The 21778-nt window shown below is 34.4% G+C and overlaps 1 protein-coding gene across 1 annotated transcript in view; it reads left to right on the top strand.

Moving 5' to 3' along the window:
* Positions 1–21778, top strand: part of FCHO2 (FCH and mu domain containing endocytic adaptor 2) — an 89008-nt gene that overhangs the window by 49651 nt on the left and 17579 nt on the right. Inside the window, 7 exon segments of the mRNA XM_080638470.1 lie at positions 3365–3389; positions 9996–10052; positions 12518–12706; positions 13696–13720; positions 14649–14691; positions 15375–15469; positions 19775–19878. Coding sequence (XP_080494596.1) covers positions 3365–3389; positions 9996–10052; positions 12518–12706; positions 13696–13720; positions 14649–14691; positions 15375–15469; positions 19775–19878 — 538 coding nt within the window.

Below are 21778 nucleotides of genomic sequence, written 5' to 3'. Positions count from 1 at the left end.
TTCAATACATCATGCACACACTCATTTTTGAAAGGCCATCTCTCTAAGTGATGTTCCAGCTATAGCATTTGCCATATTCATTGCACGTGCTCAGCTTCCCATGAGTTAGAACTCTCCAAAAAGTGACTTTCAATCAAAGTTCTTATAAGATGGGACTTACTGCGGTCTGTGTATTAGTAGTTGTGACCACTATGTTCCAGTGTATTTTTTTTCACAATTTCTAGATGTGTTCTCTCAATAGAAGCATTTGATTTAACAGAAAAATAGCCTACAATTTCACAAACTTAGCAATACAGAAATATTCTGAGAGGCAATATCTGCATACATACTTTTTAAAATTACTTCAAAAAAATCTGTTGCCAGCTTTATTTTCTAATATAATGCTCAAAAAATAATGACCTAAGAACTGCAGGTGCTAATTACTTGCACATACAAAATGCCTCATAGCTATTTTTCTTTTAATGTTTAATTTTGATAGTGATACACTTGTAAACTGTGCTTTTTCTTCTCTGTTATGATGCCTTTAGGGCTCCAAGCTGTTGGTTTTTGAAGTCATTCTTCTCTATTTCTGCCCTTTCTGTGATTTAGTCTTTCCCCCACCCTCTCTTCTGTACTTTATTAAGCTGGAGTAATTGGTGAGAGAAGAGTTGTATGTAGTGTGATTTTGATCAGCAGTAATATGAGAATACTATTTTGTTACAAAGAGTTGTTTTTTTTCAATGAATGTTTAATTTAAAATAATAAAATGCTATAAATATTTTAAGGCATTCATGTTTTAAACAGCTTTAGTGCTCTTAAAGTAATTAATTCTCTCTGAAAAGTTATTTACTATACTTTTTCTGTGATGCTAAACAGCTGTAGTATCAAATAGCAGCAAAAACATACCATTGATCATTTGCCTTTAGTGTATTTTACTTAGTAAATTGCAAAGGAGTGATTTTGATAGTATTGAGTACTATTATATGATTGAATTCTGTAGCTGTCAGCTTTTCTTCTTCAATGAAATAATTGATTTGCCACCATATGGGTTATTACTCAGGATAATCTCATGTTATGTATGCTATAAGCCTTTTTGCAAACCAGGCATCTCTTTCATCCCAGGTCTGTGACTCAATATATCCTTACTCAGAGATGATGTTTTTCTTTGACCTGTAACACAAAGAAAATTTTGTTAGGCATTGAGGGTGAAAACTGGCTTCTACGCAATGTGAAATAGTTTCTATCTTCATACGCTTATCTGTCGTAGTATCTGAATGCTTTTCTAAAATACATTTACAATTCTAAAATACATTTACAAATACATTTTATTTAATATTGAAAGGTAGTATTACTGTTTCTTCTCAAAAAATTTTGGTTTTCGTGGCACAAAGATGTCATCAGAAAATATAAATCAGCTCAGATGCTCTGAAATAGGAAAAGAATTTGTCTTGCTTTTAACAAGTTGGACTGAAATTTGATTTATACTATTTTGTTTATATACATACAAACAATACAAAAATTAGTTGATTCTTAGGTCAAAAAGAAGGAAGTATGACAGCATGATATTGACCTGAGACGTTGGTCATTGATGGTGAGACATTTGAACAGATTGCCCAGAGGGAAAATGACATCTTAAGTAACACATGCCATAGGCTTTTATAAAGATTCTTGCATTAATCTATAACTTGTGAATGAACTAAAACATCACAAAGAAACAACACAGGATTCATTATGTTGCTGAAATGTTACTGTGTACTAAAAATGCATGACCTAGTTTTTCAGTCTTAAAAGAAAGATCATACATCTAGTGATGTAAAAGCACATCTGTTTAATACCTGATGTCCTCATTCTCCATTTCACCAGCATCTGCAGTCTATTGGGTTTTCCTTTGTATCGCAAGAATGGATTCTGGGAGGTTCTGTTGGTGCTGCTCTGTATGATACTAGATCTGCCATTACTTTTTGAGATCTATTAGCTCGCTAATTTTGAAAATCTTCATTATGGGTTAAATTACTTCCATTGTAGTTTGCCTCACATCTTTCAAATTTCTTAACCTTTATGGACTTCAGACTGTCTTGTCTGCATACAGACACTTTTTTAAACCACATGTCAGGAAATCAATTTGTTATCTTTTGCGAGAAGTCTAATACTTTCTCTTGGAGCTGTAAAATAGCTTTTAAAGTAGCTCTTTCTGTTGCTGTGAATTCAGTTTAGCCAGCAGAGGGAGGTAAGATGTAAGTCAGTTATAGACTTGGCTACATATATTTTCTTTTGTGTAAGGCCTTTTAGAGGATATGGGATCCTTCACCTACTGTCAATTCCTTAACAGGCAATACTAAATTTCATATTAATGCTGTCATGATAGCAAGTTTTCATAACTTTTTTTAAATGACACTGGAGTTTTTATATTTAACATGCTTAGGCTTTCAGAGAAGATGATTTAGATTAAAATACATTTGGGGGGAGAGGTGTCCCCTCTTCTCTATAACTGCAGGTTTTATCATATAAAGTCGCTGTTGTTCAGTTACACTGGCATTTCTGACTTTGTCAGGTTGCAAATTAGAGGACTTGTATACTACTCAATATTCCCACATTTTATAAGTGTAATTGCTTCTGCTTTTTGCAGACATCTGGGATAATCAGTGTCATTTGTTTGGGTTTTTTTTTGTTTTTTTTAAATACTGCTGCTAAAATCAAAGTTCTAGTGGAAAAATATAATACTTGTGAGTAATGTGCTTGCAGTCATTGCCTTTCAGCTGATGATGTTTTTGTTTGTTTGTTTTAAAAAGTGCTTATTAGGAGTGTACTAGTACTGTTTTTTTCATCATCATCTAGTGCTTAACTACAACTGTGCTTGACAAACATGGCCTAAGAATGAAATTCCAAAAAAGGGAAGCTCTGAATTCCTCTAAGAATAGTCATGATTTCTTTGGGAACTGGTTATTGCCCAAAATGTTTTGCGGTTGCATGTGGACTGTTTTATTAGGATTGGTGACTTCTACTTAATGTGCACATCAGCCACAGAGTTAATACATATTGATTTAGATATACAGTGGGGCACTCCTGGCTTTGCTTGGTTGGTGTCTTTTAAGTTGGGTTTGGAGTTTTTTCACTGTGACATGAGCTTGATTTTTTTCACCATTTCTTTTGAGTTTTTCTTCAGTGTTTTGAGCATAAACTTTCAGCTTTTATTTAAATCTTGCTCAGTTGAATGTGGATTATTTATAGTGAAAATATTAATGGACTCTTATGGGCAAAACGGTCAGTTGCAGTTTTTTAAATTAATTAAAAATATTAAAGGAAATACCAGAACTGTATGAATAAAATAATTTGCACGTTTTTATAATTGTATGTTTTCCTTTTTTTTTTTTTTTTGGTTTCCTAGGGAGTGTCCAGATGCAGACTCAGTTGTAAGTAGACTTATTTCCAAAACAAATGCATATGCTAATATTATCAAGCATGGCAATCTGATTAAACTTATGTATTGTCCCTGCAATGCATTATTTATCTGATAGAAGATTTATTGTTTTGATAACGTAGCTGAAGTGTTCGTTTTGCTTAGTACATAATCTTTAGCTATATATACAAACGTGTCAGTAATACACCTATCCTTCCTAACATTTTAGATTTCAAACAAGGTGTTTTTACTGCAAGTACTTGCTACTTCATTTTCCAAGTTAATGGCTGGCTGATAGGTTCTAAATAAAAAAAAAGGTTCAGTTTATTGTGTACCCAAATTTGCATCATAATATTCCTTTGCTTACTACTGTTTCCTTTGAGAAATCCTTCTAATATCAATGGAGTTCTGCTTTATCACTGGAAATAGGATATAGGAATATACTTTTTAAAATATGGCTTTAAATGCAGTATTTCTAGATGCATTTCAATAATGGCCTGGTTTTCATTGCTGTCAGTTTGACCTGTGATACATCTTACAATTTTATTGATTAAATTCAAATAAGTGACAGCTGCAAATTAAATTGGAATGTTAATACTTTATTTTCTTAACTGAGCCTTTTTATTTAAACCTGTATGTTGTCTTAAGTTAAACCTATCTATAAGAAGATTGCTTCTACCTATAGCTATATTAGCTAATTATTTGTAGAATAATTTCACTGACTTTCTGTAGACTGATTTGGTTTTCAGTTCACTTATTTAGATGCCAATTATATTAAACAACATAAGTTTTCATATTCACCTGTTGTGTGGATTTTCTTCTTTGCATTTAATATCTGGGAGTTTCAGTACCTAATATTAAAATTTCTTTTGAAGAAGTATGGTTTAAATAATCTAGTAGAACCATTCTTCTAAATAAGGAAAATTAAGTTTTGCCACATAATAGAACTACATGTATAAGAACAGCCTGTAAGCATCATCAGGAGAGTTATTTTGTCCTGTGCAGAGTCATCTTGACTTAGAGCAAATTTCTTTTCTTGGGTGTATTTAAGGTAAAGTAACTTTAGAATTAGCCCTGTAATTATCAGGCTTTTCATGGAAATAATGTCTTCTGACAGTTCAAGTTGAATCACTGGAGTGAACCACAACTGAGTTTGGCTTGCAATGTTTATTTTCCTCTTTGCTTATTTTGGTCTCTACATTTTGTAAAAATACTTAGTTCAAAAAATTTGACTGTAAATGTGTTTGACATTCTTTCTGGCTGCATGGGGCACACCATGTGATCTTCTAAGTTTATTGTTCTGCCTAGATGTAATTTATATTTTGTTAAAAAAAAAAAAAAAAAAAAAAAGAAAGATGCGTAGTGTCCGGCAACAAAATTAATACTTTTATTGTTTGTTTTTTTTCTATGCCAAATTTTTTATGACTGCATTTGAATTTAAAATTTGGTCTATCATTTCTTCTTGCTTTCTACAAGTAACAGAATTCTGAATGGTACAATGCTTTTAATAGCAGATGCCATTACTGTTATTCTTGTGAAAAAACTATGTAGCATGCCATAAATGAGATTCATTTCAACCCTTACAAACAAGCACCCCAGAGTGCTTTATATTTTAAATTTGGTGTCCTCTTTTGGAAGATCCTCTTGCAAATGCTTTTCATTTGTGTCTTATTTTAAGATTTCCTTTCTCTTTAATTTTCCAAACTTCATCTAAATAGTTACAGACATCTATATTGTTATTTCTGAGAATTTGTTTTGTATTAATCTTTGCAATAAATTACACATTTCAGGAAATTAAACTTAGAAAATTGTTACTGAAAAAAAAATTGAAAGTAGTTATCATTTGTGGTTGATTGATAGAAAATTATGAGGACCAGCCCTTAGAAAATTCAGGTGGTTTAAAGTTGCTATGATTTTTGCCAGCTTTGGTCACTCACAGAAAAACTGCCTGGCCTTTCTGTTATTAACATGATCTTTTTTTTAAAGGTGGCTTTTGTTTATTTGTCAAGAATTTTAATTGTGTGAAAGGAATGTAAAAGATAACCACTCTAAAATTATTTATAATGATAAGCACTGAGGTAAATATTGAAATTTTAGAATTTAAGGATCCAATAAGAACTGAGTTCAATACTTTTATCTACCCGTTCTACATGATATTATGGATCTTTGAACATGCAGTGTGTAGTCAGTATCATTAGGGCCTTCTCACTAGTCCAGAATGTATAATGCAATGTGTTCAAACTTGTATTCTCTGTTTCCAGAAAACAAAACAGTCAGATGGCCTGAATAAATGTCTTTTGTACCAAAATGGAAGTTTTCAAATTGATTTGTGGCAAGCCATCCGCTTACACTCATCTTTTCTGTAACTGCTAGATTGTATACATTGAAAAATGTGATGCATTTGAATCAATTGTTAATATCTATCAAATTCTGTAACTGCTATAAGAGGTTTTTATGTGTAGGAATGCAGCTGTGAACTGAGAACTGGTATTTGTTAAAAAGGTTAACCACTTCAATAAGCAGTCTCTGTTTAAATATAGATGACAGTATGTCTTAAGTTTTAAAATTCCTGTGTTAGAATCATAGAATCATAGAATAGTTAGGGTTGGAAAGGACCTTGAGATCATCTAGTTCCAACCCTCCTGCCATGGGCAGGGACACCCCACACTAAACCATATCACCCAAGGCCTCATCCAACCTGGCCTTGAACACCGCCAAGGATGGAGCATTCACAACCTCCCTGGGCAACCCATTCCAGTGCCTCACCACCCTCACACTAAAGAATTTCTTCCTTATATCCAATCTAAACTTCCCCTGTTTAAGTTTGAACCTGTTACCCCTTGTCCTGTCACTACAGTCCCTGATGAAGAGTCCCTCCCCAGCATCCTTGTAGGCCCCCTTCAGATACTGGAAGGCTGCTATGAGGTCTCCACGCAGCCTTCTCTTCTCCAGGCTGAACAGCCCCAACTTTCTCAGCCTGTCTTCATACGGGAGGTGCTCCAGTCCCCTGATCATCCTCGTGGCCCTCCTCTGGACTTGTTCCAACAGTTCCATGTCCTTTTTATGTTGAGGACACCAACATAAATTGACATACATTGCTGTATGTCAATCTACACATGTAATGTCTATTAAACAAAGCCTTCATAATTAGTAGAAAAGTTAACTGTGTGTACACTAGAAAAAAGTAGCAACTGAAGTCTAGCTTAGTGTGTTTATTACCTAGAAAGCTTTTCTAAAGGCATAACCAACTCTCGTTTCCTGTGGGTGTGCCCTGTCTCTATGGCCCATAGGAACATATGAGCTGTAGTAGAAACTTTTCCTCTAAGGAAGCATTTACATTTACAAGGTTCCTCTTATGTCCAGTAAGATCTGAATTTGGATTGTAACCCTTATCTTGGCTGGGATACTTTTAGATCTGCTTACTTAAAAGATGCACTGCTATACAGTACATAGTAGGTAATTCTGTAACTGTAGGAGTTTGGAGAAGGGAGCAAGAATTAGTCAAATAAATGGAAATGCCTTCATTAACAACAGATTCATGAATATGTCTATCTCAAAATGTTATGTCCTCTATCATTGTTACAAAGTGTAAATTAGTAAATAAAATTCTGATGTTTCAGAAAACAGAACCATTAATCAGTTCAACTGTTCAAAATATTTAAAACATTATTCTGAAATTACTACTTAACCTGTAACATTTTGGGGTACCTTTTTGCTTGCCTTTGACACAATCTATCTCTGTTGATACAAAGGTAAATTCAGTATCTCTTCCAGACTATTCTTCTACTGGGTTACACAAAAATATTAATTGATGAAAGCAGAAGGTGTTTTAAGAATTATCATAAATTGATACAAAATCAATCTGAATCATTGACAAAAGTGGAAATACAAAGAGGATGATTTCTGACTCTGTATACACGGTGTAGTCAGATGTTTTAAATTACATCTATTTAAACTTTAGAAATGGGGGGAAGTATAAATTTACTAAAAATTAGTATAAATTTCTGCACCTTGTTAGAAAAAAAGCCTGCTGAAAAAAAAAAGGCAAGGAATTTTTCAGTTTCTGTGTTCGTAACTTCAGCTGTAAAGCATCCATCTCTGTTAATATGTACATAGCTTTGACTTTTAGTCTGAATTTATGAATACAGGCTACATGGTAAATTGCTATTGCTGTGGAATAGATGAGTCAAATATGTTTTCAAGATCAGAAATAATTAACATGAAAATATTAAGAAATAAACTTAGTATTTTAAGAACTGTAAGATTTTAGTACTTTCTAAGTATTTACTCTATCCAAGAGATTAGTTAGTAAGTTAAAATAATGTAATGAAAATAACTTCTGCAAAGTTCTTTCACAATTTTATGTCAAAATAGTCAAATTTTCCATCTATGTTGTGCATGCTGTGTGTGTCCAGTTAATAATATCCTTTACATATATGGCCCAGCTGGAGGAAAAACTAAATGTTGTATATTTAAAGATTTTTGTTGGTTTTCAATTCATCTTAACCATGAATGATCCTGATCTATGTAAAATTGCCCAGTATGACAATTAAAATAATTTCAGAATTCAGAAGTTACAGTATTGTAGGAAAATGTACCTACCCTCTAGCTATGTTTTTGTTCTGTTTACTTTGATGTCAAGTTTCATTAGTGTTTTTTGGTATATAAACAAGGTCAGCCTGAGGTCAAGCGTAGCTAAGAACTCTGATTTGAGCAAGCAGAGCTAGGATACTGGACCTTGTGATCCTACTCTTATGACTTTTTTTTTTTTTTTTTAATTAAAAAAACAAAACAAATAGTTGTGCAGTCCATATCTTACAACTATTTCAGGAAATTGCATCTATATGTTCCGTATTTTAAGGTTTGCCCTAAAAAATCAGATTTGGCCTTAGTTTGATGCACTGTTTAGTAGGGTACAGTATTACATCTCCTGTACAGGATTGTATTTCTTACTCTTTTTACTAAAATATTTGTTTAAATTCTTTCTATTTAATTCAGTAAAATATCAGACATCTCATTTATGATATTTGCAAAGGAAATAGAGGGAAAACTACCTTTTTTGTTTATATTTTCCTCTGTAATTCAAAAGCTCTTCAAAGTGACTATCTCTTTAAATTTGGTTTCATATTTCAGCTGAAGTGGTTCTTTTCTAGTCCACTTGAAGTCTCCAGTGTAAGTTATTGTATCTTGTGTCCCCAGCACGAGAGGGATGTATACGTGCTCCAGTGAGTATGGAGGAGGGCCATGAGGATGCTCCAAGGGCTAGAGCACCTCTCCTATGAAGACAGGCTGTGAGAGTTGGACTTGTTCAGCCTGGAGAAGAGAAGGCTTTGGGGGAACCTTAGAGCAGTCTTTCAGTACCTAAAGGGGACCTACAAGGAATCTGGGGAGCAACTTTTTACAAGGACATATAGTGACAGGACAACAGGGAATGGCTTTAAACTGCAAGAGGGTAGATCTAGATTAGACGTTAAGAAAAAATTCTTTAGTATGAGGTGAGACACTGACACAGGTTGCCCAGAGAAGCTGTGGCTGCCCCATTCCTGGAAGTGGTTAAGGCCAGGTTGGATGGATCTTTGAGCAACCAGGTCTAGAGAAAGGTGTCCTTGCCTGTGGCAGGGGTTGGAACTGAATGATCTTTAAAGTCCCTTCCAACCCAAACCATTCTATGATCTTATGCCTTATAACAACAAAGTATACTTTGGCCATACTGTATATATAATCTCTATTAGCCAAACTACTTCCCAGTACGTAAATTCTAGAACAATAAACTGATTGGTACACTAAAACAAATCACTTTTTTATATGAATCTTGTAACTTTTATGAGAAACGTATAACTGGTGAAATACTACATTTTTCAGCCACTTGAGTTGTGAATTTTTGTAATAAACTTACAGAGGCATCCGAGCAGTTCCTATGGACTAACTGGATACACAGTAATGTGTGGGCTTTTCTGTCCTTATTAGCTTAGAAAATCCAGGATGGGTGTAGGAGATATGTAAAGGAAAACTTTAGAATCCAATTTTGAGCACTTGCATGTAAGTTTCATCCATGCCTTTTAATTAGTGTGGATATTCTTTGCTAAAGCAACAGTGCTTACTGTCTTTTCAAGAGGGAGGGGAAGTTGCAACCTGTATAATCTGGAATGCTTTTACTCACATATTAAAGTGTTCACTAGTACTTAGAAAAGGTTTTGCTCCTGCATTATCAGAGACTAAAGTAACTTAGCTGAGAGAATTAAAAGTAGAAACTGGGAAAATATTTGGTGCAAGAGAATTGTAGGCTTATTTAACACTTAGTAGTAAATCTATAATGTTTCTGTTGGTTTCGTTTCATGGAATACCAGTACAAGCAGATGCATTCAAACTTGCCAGTTTTTATGGTAAATTTGGAAGTTGTTTTGTTCTATTCTATTACTGAAGCATCTTGTAACATTACTTTTGAACTACTGATCATTACTTGAGATAACTATAATAATGAATGGTTAAGAACAATTACTTTAATGAGCTGTTGTAATCAAATTTTAGTTTATCAATCATATAAAATTCAGTCTGATGTAAGAACGTGAAGGGTTTTTTAGTTATTTGTCAAGATAATATTTTCCGTTGTTGTTTTTAGAACATTCCTGATGTAGATGATGAAGGATACAGCATTAAACCAGAAGCAACACACGATATCCTTTTTACTATTATTGTGCTAAGTTTTTTGATGTTATTACAATTGCTTGGAGACAGGAAGTACTGACTAAAGTATTAAGTAAAGGAAGATAATGACACTCATGCTTATGTTGCAGCGTAAGAAATTTTCATAGCTTTTGCAAAATGCACAGGATTTTGGTTTTCTTAGATTTTGTATGTATGCAGATGTTAAATACTAGATGAGCTGCCTTGGGAACTTTAAGAGAATGGCTTTTGTATGACAGGAGTAAAAAAAAAAAACCCTGAACAAAAGCTTTAAGGTGACTGTGAAAATCTTTCTCCCTGAAAAGTTCTCTGACAGTTTATAAAGTAAAGATTGTAAACTTTTTTTAAGTAGAGTGGTTATCTGTTCCATACCTGCACCCTCCCACTTCTTTATAACACCATTAAAAAGACTGGGAGCTCCAACAGTCTACAAATAAAATTTCTTTTGCTTCATAAAGTAATTACACCACGTGCTGTTTCTAATTGGTGCTTCTAGCTTTTACTATGTTTTTATTAATGGCTTTGATATGCAGAATAGATTTTTCTTATGAGTCATTTTTTATGAAGGCTCATGATTCTTCTTTGCTCTTCCTTCGAAGGAAAAAATTCTTTGTCTTCTTTTTTCCTCCCATCAGACACAGAGAGAAACCCTACCTAAGAGCTGGGCATAATTTCTGTAGATCTAAGCAAGCCTAATATATTAGTAAGATAGCTCATCTTTGAAAATCTATTCACTGAATTCTCTGGGTATTGCAAATAAAAGGTAAACTTATATTTTGCAATTATCCTAAATTTTGAAAACTGTTAAGCAGTAAACAGTACCTTAAAGTGAACAAGTCCGTCATCATAGCTTCTCTGTTTTCATCAGCTTTGCAGAATATGCCTCTATTGCCCCCAGTAAAGATACCTGTACCAATAAAAGCAGCTCCTTTTTACAAAATTGATATAAAAGTGACAGACTTTTATCCAGTTCTGAGAGGGGCATTATTTCATGCTTTGCATATACTTAGGAAAGGGAGAGAGGAGTGAATAAAATTCATGCTTTGTAAATTATTGATCTTGGCATCCTTTTCTACATTATACTTTCTGTTGTGAAACAGTAGAAAAGGCGATACACTTGGTGGAAAAGCTTAGTGATTTACAATCTGTGTCAGCCAGGTACTTCAGCTTCTGAAAATCTTTACCAGATTCAGGAATTCATCAGTTCTCTTCCTCTTTTCTTCCCTCAGCTTCCAAGAGTGAATATTTGTTCTATTGATTGGAATTCTTCTGATGATTTATTGGAGGAAATTATTTAACTGTAATGGAAGTTAGTCTTAGTAAGTCCAGTCTTAAGTGTTGGGAAAGCGTTTTACAAGAGCTGACTGATTCATAGGAAATAAATCTTGAAACTTGGTGATAACTTTCAAGACCAGAAATGTTTTGATGAAATGAAAACTGACTTGTCTTTGAAGCTTACTTTTCTAGGTATGATCCATTTTGGGAGACAGATAAGCTGTAAAATGAAGACATTTGACTTCAGAAATTCTTTCAGCTGAAATGGACTTGGAATGTCTTTAGGGTTCAGGTTTAATTTTTGTCAGGGAATAGTTTGAAGATATTTCATTCAAATGGCTGGTATATTTCCAAGTGAAAATAACAGAAGCAAGTTTTAGAATGTGTGTGCTTCCCCTAGGTGATACAAAAGTTTTAAGTAGAGGAAAATTTTCAAATTCTTTTTTGTCAAAACAACTGTATCTTTTAAGACTTAGCATAGGTCTTTCAGAGCTTTTCTTCAGTGCAGCTCTTGTGCATATAAAGAACTAAGGCTAAATTCATCTGCATATTTTGATTATTTTGAGGGCTCAGTTATCTCTGTTCTTCTTTTTTCAAAGATGACAGTTTTAAGCAACTGACATTCAGTTTGCTGTGCAGCCTTCTGTGTAACTGGCATCCTTTCTTGCAGAACTTTTAGTGTCAGTTTACAAAAGGGGCAAATAATATTGGCTTCCACTCCTTCCTCTATTGTTAATGGTTTATACAGATACCACGGGCATTTCACTGCTAACTGAAAAGGCTACGACTTTCCTTCACATGGTTTAAAAGGATTCCTGCATTTTCCATATGTGTGTTAGAATCCCTGGTTTTGTCTTAAAAGTCATAAATTTAACATGAGGAACTGTTGCTACTGTAGTATCTTTAATTCGTACTGATGCCTTCAAATATGCCAATGTTCAGTTTTGAACATAGTTGCCTTTTAGAACAGAATACTGTTATGAAGATGAATGAAAATTTTAACTCTGAGTTGTGAATTTTGGACAGTGGTTGTATTTGAAGTGTCTGTATAACCACAGAAAGATGTTAGGTGGCATTATTTATCTGTGCTGTTGACATAATATGAGCATTTTGTGGAGTGTAATTATGAAATGGATTAAGCTGATGAACTTGAAGTATTTCCACCTTAACTGAGAAAAACATTCCAAAGAGAACCATTTCTATTCAAGCAGCGATTCTGATTCTGAAGATGATGAACCCAGAAGGTTCCATGTAGAAATAAAACCTGTCCAGCCACCTAATAGCTCTCAATATACTGTGCCTTCCTTGGATGAATTAAAAGTATCTATAGGGAACATCACTCTTTCTCCAGCAATATCTGTAAGTTGCTTTGTTCCTGGTATTTTTAATGTGCAGAAGAGTGGCAAAGAGTCTGTAGTGTAAACATATGTCTTACTTTTCAAAATTTATTGTAGGTTCAAGTTCAATGATTCTGTTTTTCTTGTGTACTAGGTCATCTTTGATACGCTTTATTGCAGTGTAACATTGAGTAATTCTCCCTTCTCAGATTTTAATTTTCCTTTCAGTATTGGGTGTGCTCAGTCCTTGTCTTTCTGTTGTTGCCACCCCAAGACATTTGACTGCATTGTGGAGTTAGCTAAGCATACTTTTAACATAGCCTACTTACTAGTATTCAATAATATACAGAACTTTAAAACAGATCATATAATAGAGATACATGTAACATTTACAGTGCAGTTTTATTGATGTATTCTGCCAATCCACAGAATGATTACCCTTTATATCATGAGATGGTATTACAAATAAGTAGTAGTAAAGTATGGTAGTGCAATGTTCAGATCAAAATAAGAATGGTTCTGATATTAGGAAAATATTGTGCATAATATATAAAAATAATAATGATTATTTTTCATTTTTTTTTCCTCACATTCTGAAAGCAGAGACACAGTCCTGTAAGTACAGTATGGCTCTTCATTCACATTTTTAGATTAAACCCAAGTAGGTGTAGTATGTGAGGGGAGTCACTGGGAGAACCTTAGGAATGTTTCTTTTCATATATACCATGTGATATATAAGCTGTTTAATTTTACTGTCCCAGCCTGTAAAGGGATTTAGTAATACAGCTGTCTTTGTCAACTCCCTAGTGTTGGTTTCTGCCTTGCCTTACTGGTGTGGCAGGTGTGCACTGGTTGCTCAGTCTTGACTTATGTTCCGGTCCTCTGCAAGCTGAGAATGTTTTGCCTAGCACTGAAAGAAAAGTGTCTCATAGAAAGTTTAGTGGAAATAAGAACCCTGGGACTATAGAGCATTTGATTTGACAGTAAAAGAATTTATTGCTAATTTATTTTTTCCTGTTTCAGGCACAAATGAATCAAAATTTATCCAGTAAGTATGAATCTTTAACTTTTAGTCTATTTATGTTAGTTTTTTAACATAGCATCAAAATAGATTTTTTTTTAATTGTTGAAGAAATAAACTTCTTAAGTATCTATAAATTAAATAAAAAAAAGTCTCTTGTCAGTTCTAGATACCTGTTCTTTTTCAATATACTTGGGCGTTCCCTATTCTGATTAACAGATGAGTTTGGCTGTGGCAGTGATAGGGAACATATCCAAGAGCCAAAGGGAGGACTTCGTGGAAAAGGCTACTGTGAAAGTTCTTAAAACCCTTCTACCCACTCAAGTTTAGTATGGTCCAAAAACTAGCAAAGCACACTCTCTCTGTTTTATAGTAAAACACATAAAAGGTGGCCCTGGAGGTAGAGGACAGAGCATTAGTCTCTATACTGGAGGGTTTCTTCCAGTGGGAAATCAAGCCAGATTTGCTGAAGAATTATATTGAAGTGAGCAGTATAATTCAAGGAAGAAATTTCAAGTGAAAAACACTTCCTCCAGAAATGCATTGCTTTGTGTAGTCCTCTCTTATTGGAATGTATTTCAGGACTACCTGAATTTATATTGTGAAAAAGAATGCATTTTCTCTTTGTCACTTTAATAATTCATAATTAGTTTTGAACTGCAACTGTTAATTATAGGAATAACTAGGTTGTAAAAGACATTTAAGATCAAGTCCAACTGTTATACCAGGACTGCCAAGTCCACAACTAAGCCATGTCACTGAGGGCCTCATCTACACTGTTTTTGAACATTTCCAGAGATTCCACTACTTCCTTGGGAGGCCTGTTCCACTGCCTTATCACCCTTCCAGTGAAGAAGTTTTTAAAATAATTATATTCTCTGTCTTCTTATAATGAAGCTGATTTTTTATTTTAGATTGTCACAGCTTTGGCAATAATACTGTGTCTTTTCTTTAGGTGAAGAATTAACAAAATCAAAGCTTTCCGCTCCAACTAATGAGTAAGTTCAAATTTAAAATTCCGTCAGAAACAGTTTCATGGGAATTTGGTCTTCTTTTGATATAATACTCAGAAACTCATTGGAAATATCAGCTGACAGCTATTTTAATTCATGATCTATTGCATCAGAAGGAGTAAATTATGTAACAATGGAGGTTTCTATTAATTTGTTTCTCCCTTCTAATGTACTTGCTTCATTGTCATCCATCTGAATTGTTACTTATGATGACATGATTACAAAATATTGGGTTTTATTAAAATCTCAGGTTTTAAATAAGACAGGTTTAGTTTCTATCCTATACTATTCCATGGTAAAGTGTTTAAGATTACAAGCCCCATATTTGGACAGTTCTGTATACATTGTTTATAAATGTGTATACAGAAATACTTGAAGATGTATGTCTCTTTGAAAATTATAATCCTTTAACTGACATTATTAAGTATGTCCACACACAAAATCGCATCAAGGTATCAGTTCAGTTAGTCTCCTTATCAGTTCCTTGACCTGCAGTTTGTAAGTACTTCTTATTTTTATATGCAAAGACTAACTGATGAAGAAGAATTTATCACATTTATTTATCATATTATGTTTATTATATTATCAAACTACTACCAGAGTTGTAGCTTGATATTTATTAATATATACATCTTTCATTTATATTCCAATTGTAACTCCTAATATAGAAAGACAAACAGTGACCTCCTGGCATGGGACCCACTTTTCAGCAGTTCTCTTGAATCTTCCTCTTCAGCTTCTTTGGCATCCTCATCCTCCTCAGGTAAAATATTTGATAGTAGAAAACATTTTGTCTATACACGTCAAGGTGTTCTGTTGTTGCTTTTTTAGTTATTGCAAGGGGACATGCTTAGACTATTGAAAAGAATTTTCTAAAGCAGTATACTTCTATTTTCAGGCTACCTACTGTGTATCTGTTTTCCAGCCTCTCCTGTCTTAATGTAGAGACTCTTCCCACATGCCTGAGAAAGGAATTGTTCATTGTTTCTTTTAACTATGTATTCATATACCAAAAATTATAATAGACCTCCCTTCTTTGTTCACAGTCATGGCTTTCTAGCTGTTTTCCTCTGTGCTTGATCGTATGGATTAATGAACAGTAAGGAAGAATACGTGTATCAATAGGGGAATTCTGCACAACTAGAGTTAATTCTTCTTGGCCGTAGTAATGATCTTTTAGCAGGAACCAGTATTGCCATGTAACCTTTCAGATTTTAAGTAGAACTTACTCTTTCATTATAAATGTGTTCCTTTAAATTTTCATTTTTAACAAATCTAGCTTTTGAAAATCATTAGATGTGAGTAACCAGTCACTATTATTGGCTAGTGTCTTCCAATCTATAGCATATTTAAGGATAAATTATACAGAAATATATATTACTTGAATATGCTGAAAAGAAGTGGTTCTTTCCCGAAAGCTGTTTCGGTCTCATGTTAAGAGTCTGCAAAGCAAGGCCAAGGACACAATTTTCTGTGCTGGTGGTTGTTACTGTATCCAGTTGTTCATGGCTGGAAATTCAAAGCAGGTTAGGAAATGCTGGTACAGTCCTTCCTGTACACAGTTCTGCTGACTTCCTGTCAGCAGAATGGTGGAGAAAGTGGTCTCTGGTTTATGAGTAGTGACAGGTAACTGGGATCTGTAACATTCTCTGAAGCCACATCTTGGGGGAGTCATCTATCCAAGCCATCACATGTGAAAAAGGCTTATGCACATTTAAATGAAATTGGTGGAATATGCCCTGTGAGAAAGCTGGTATCAGGCATCTGTGCTTTGGCAAACTATCTGCTAAATAATCATTTAAAGGATTGTTATTATAGGAGTTAACTAAGATATTTACACTTGTGAAATGAGCCATGGAGTTAAGTAGAAAGTAAGTGTCCAAACGTATAACAAATTACTAATATGTTCTGGGGGGAAAAAAATACTGGATTGATGTAGTTTATATTGTTGTTTAAATCAAGTTCTGATGCTTACTAACCTGCACCTTATTTCTAAAAAATTAAAAAAATACTTTGATCTGATTGTATTTTCTAGAAATCAGTGTTTTATCTTCAACTTGAAGGTTAATATAGGTAAATTGATGCTTAAAGCTTTGAAAAATCTCCATCAAAATTTTAAAGTACATTAATTAGTTGTTCTATATACAGCATATCTGCATATCCTGGTGTAGCATGTCCCACAGATTACTGTTCTCTTTTTACTGTTGAAACATTCCTTTAGCTGTTCTTTTGTAACTCTGTGTTAATCATTGAACACTTAAACTACCCCATGGTATTTGAGCAGACAGTGGTTTATGCAACACAGAAGTAAACTTTGGTCATCCATGAATAATCCTGCTTTATTAGAAGTTTAAGCTAACTTTGTTATCTTAAACAAACAAAACAGACATTTTTTTTTAGCCAGCTATTGATATTGTAAGATTGGTTCTTTTTATCTTCCTCATTTTCATCCATATGTATTTTTAAAACAGTTTTGAACATTTTCACTTTTTTTTTTGGAATAGGTTTTTTAGTATTACTTTAAAGCCTTTGAGTAATATTTAAAATATTTATTAGAAGGGGAAAGCCTTGTTTATGTTGGCTTAGATTATGCACTTTTCATAGCAAAAGGGCCACTGTAGAGAGGACACCTACACTTTTTATCTGAACTTTTAAACAGGTTTCTGGTTTTTGATTCTGTATGTCACTCTGCCATTGCTCCTAGCTTTACCAATCTGCAAGATGTTGAGGACTAACCTTTGCTTTTTATGCTTCTTTTGTCATCTACTGCAACAGGCAACAGCCAAATGCAGGGAATACTTGTGGAAAACTCCTGTTTTCCAACAGCCTGAAGATTATAGGATGAGAGAGGAAATAAACTGAGGTGGATCATGCCTTGTACATATAGATACAGGTTGATAGAGAGAGAATATCAAATAGGATCTCATGACTGCATTGTCTGCATTCATTCACTGGACAGCCATTTATGTTGGGCCTTCACATTACAAATATTAAGGGTAAGAAGATAAAAATGTTTAGAAGGAACAGGATAGGATAGTTTTGATTAAATAAATTTGAAATAAATGAAAAGAAAAAAGCTAGAGTAGGACACAAGAACAAAAACACACAGATGAGTGGAAGTTAAAGCATGACAGGAACAAAGTTGGAGGAATAAGGAAAGTAGGGCCTTAAGTGCAGGGAAACAGATTACTTCTTGGCTCACTTAAAAAATGGGAAGTGATGTGGTTGGCAGTATGAATGAAATACATGTGGTATGTGGCTGGGTTTTTTTTCTTGTATTTGTAAGTGGCATTTTTAGCCTAGTAGAGCAGTCATTTTTCATGCTGGCTAGTCTCATGCAGTGGATATTGAATACTTTTTTGAATATTGAAATTCTTATCTTTTCAATGTTGGTCCTAGTTTCAATTCTTCCCTTTTCCTTCAGCTACACTAAGAGAGCACAATAGGAGCTCCTCCTCATCTACCACTGATTTGCCTGGGTGTAGAGTATGTCAGTCTTTGCTTGGACGCCAGACAGATTCTGGGTCTGCAAGCCCATCCTCACCAGACTTTAGCACTGGCATTTTGTGCAAATCTGGTGTTACAGCAGCGCCATCAGAGAGTACCAGTACTTCATGGTCTCAGAGTCAGTGGATTTCCTTTGCTGATGAACTTCTTACAATTAGACACACAAACGCAGACAAGAAGGAACCCCAAAGATTGCATTTTAAAACTGAAAGTGCCTGCCTTGCCTCTTCTGCTTTGCTTGAGACTTCTTCCAACAGCTGTGCTTCTGAGGATCAAAGTGACCTTTTCAGTGCTCTGTGCCGTGAACAATTATTCATTGAAGAAACTGTCACTGCTGCTGAAATCTCTTCCACATCATCTTCAGCACTACTGGACTATAGTTTAGTGTCTTCTTGTGCTCATACAAATAAGGGTATGGCAAGCATGCATTGTGTACTGCTCTTTGCTAATAACTGACTCCAGAAAGCAAGCTTTGGACTCATTTTTCTTTTTGCTATTATTGTTAACCTGATGTTAAAATTAACTCATCTTCTTGCTTAGAATGTACTGAACTGCTTGTTAGCACCAACATCCATGATAGTTAGGACAATGAAGTAAATATGCAGCTTGAAATAAGAAGAAAATTTCAAATTATTCAATTAAAGGCATTGCTTTCTCTTAACTATGCAGAGCTTTACTTTTTAGAAATAGGAATGTATTTTTTGTGGGATGTCAGACAGCAGATCTCAAAGATTAAGTGATTGATTTTTGCAAAAACAATTCCATTCCTAAGTAGCTTTGTATAGATTAGATTTCAGGTTAAATAAGTTGAATTTAAAACTGTTCCTTTTTAACACCCCATATTTTGAAGTGTGGATGATATCATGGTAATGCCACATACTAAGAGGACAAAGGAAAAGTGCATATGGGCAAGTGTGCCATGGCTCACTGAATATACCTGTAATAATGCAGCAGACTACTCGGTGTTTAGCATGCACTGTCATCTTGGAGCATAATAAAAATTTTAAAGGAATTATTGATATTTTAGAAATTACTTTATTTGGGAACATTTGAGTTTGCATCTCTTAAGATGAATGAGGTCAGTATTAGCCTAAGTTCTTTCTTCCCAAGTCAGTGTGAAACTCCCATGTTTAAATGACAGCAGAGTTATGCTGAATGCCTGAAAAAACTCCATATTTAAAGTTGTATTTTAAATATCATTAACTGATTTCATTAAATAAGAGTCATCCAGAATAATTTGAGGAAGATAATAGAATGTGCTGCAACAACATAGTTGTACATACATTAACATTTCAGTTTATTTTGAAGTTAATTTTACATCTGGCATACTTACTGGATGGTATCTAACATTTTGAAATATAATTCTATTCAGAAAAGTGACTGTAAAAGTGGCGTCTTTGCACTGCTGCCACCATCTGTTAGTTGTTTCTGTTAGGTTTAGAAGAACATGGGGCAACTTCTACTAGAAACATAACTTCCAGTTATTCAATTCAAGTGAGTACATATTAATGTTCAGTGTGATCTTTCTAATATTTATTTCCTTAAATTTGCTTTCTTTCAGCAAGGCCCACAACTCCTCTTTCTATAGGCACCATTGTACCCCCTCCAAGGCCAGCTTCAAGACCAAAGCTGTCCACCGGGAAACTTACTGGGATTAATGAAATAGTATGTATTGATTGGGATTTTTTGACTTTCCATGGTAACTTGATGTCAGAGATACCATTCATTTATGCCATTGCAGTGGCGTTGCTTTGCAGCTAATGTTCAAGGAATCAAGCAGATTTTCAGCATTGCCAGACAGGCATGGATGTTGTTTGTCATAATAACATTACTGTAACAAAATAATTCTTAACAGAACTACACAGGTCTAAACCATAATTTTTGCATCAGCTGAATGTTTTTAATTGAACAAGTCAGTAATTTAATGAAAGGCTAGCATGTGTATAAAATTGAAGTTTTTAAAATGTTAAATAGTGAAATTATTAACAAAGCTCCATTGATTTAGGGATATCACCAAAGCTTTGGGGAATGAATGGTATTAAGTGGATCTTTATCAACTCATGTGTTGACAACACATTGTGTTGGTTGGTAGAGAAGGTAAGTGCAGCAGCTGCCCATCAGGGATAGTGAGAGGTTGCACATTGCTCACTGCCTGCAGTGTGGGTCCACCTGCTGATAATGAACGTGGCAAAGACTGCAGACACCCAGACAACATATCACACCAAGCCACACTTAATCTTCTCTGTGGATTCTTTAGGTTTCATTTGACTTACTGACTTGGAAAAAAGTGACCATGGTTAAGATCCTCTTACTGTCTTTCAAAGTAGCAAGTATTTTCGTCATACTCTTGTTATGGACAAAAATATGGTCTTATGATTTGACAAAACTAAGATATTTTTAAACTGTTTTGCATTTCTGTAAGGTCAGAATAGGGTTAATTTTGAGATTCTTTTCTCATTCCAGTATAAAACTGTAGTAGTTGCTCTTAGACTGAGTACTCTGTTCTTTATGTCATAATTAAGTAGAAAAATTCAGCTAGTACTGTTCTGCTCTGAGGTATGATTCTGCACAAAGCTACATTCTTTTTATACTGTTATTTCAGAAATTGTCATTATCTGCATACAAGTGGAAGATTGTCAGTTGTTGTCATTATATATAAACTCCTTTTACAATTTCCATAATCTGCATAAAAGCCACATAACCAGCAACAACTATGATAGAACCAAAATAAAAATAAACAGTTACTCAGCCAAAATAGATGCTTCAAGGGTTCCAGTACCTTCTAGATAGGTTAATCCCAAATTAATGATTAATTAGTTTAATACCTTAACTGTTAAGCAAATCATAAAAACTTCGATAATTTAGGATGGAAGGAATGTTTTAAGGTCTCTAGGCTAGCCGGGCAATTCAAAATTGCATCATGTTGCTCAAGGACATGCTGAGTTTTGAAAATCTCTGGAGAGGAAAATCTTACAATCTCTTTGGGCAAGCCTGTCTCAGGGTTTAACCATGAGGTTACAAGAAGAAATGTTTTTGTCAAGTTCAGCTGAAATTTCCCTTGCTGTAGCTCTTGCATCTCTGAGAAGAGCCTGATGCCACCTTCTTTGTAAGACCTTTTAGCTAGTGAAAGACTGCTTCTAGATCTCTCCTTAGGCTTCTGTGCTCTAGGCTGAACAAACCCAGGTCCTTCAGCCTATCTCCCTCTCATGTACTTCAGTTCCAGCTATTTTATTTGGCCTCTGCTGGACTCACTTCCAGTTTGTTAGCAGCTCTCCTTTAGCTCTATAAATCCGCATTTGCTGCACACATACACAAGGCTGTAGGCTTAGGTTCTGCTACTGTGTTATTGCACAATTATTGACAGGCTGCTACATAATCAAATATATTAGATTTAACTACCCAGGCAAAAACTTAATAATGGTAATCTATGAAATAATGGAATTGATTATAATGGGAAATGTGGTTTCTTGGATTTACACAAAATATTAGGGTAGATAAAGCATTAAAGCTATGCTGAGAAACACTATGAAATTGATTGGGGCATGAAATGAAGAACTCTTCTATT

This window comes from Psittacula echo, assembly GCF_963264785.1.
Source record: "Psittacula echo genome assembly, chromosome: Z".
Taxonomy (NCBI): Eukaryota; Metazoa; Chordata; class Aves; order Psittaciformes; family Psittacidae; genus Psittacula; species Psittacula echo.
Note: the sequence above shows the minus strand (reverse complement) of the source record. Positions and strands in the feature narration are given on the sequence as shown.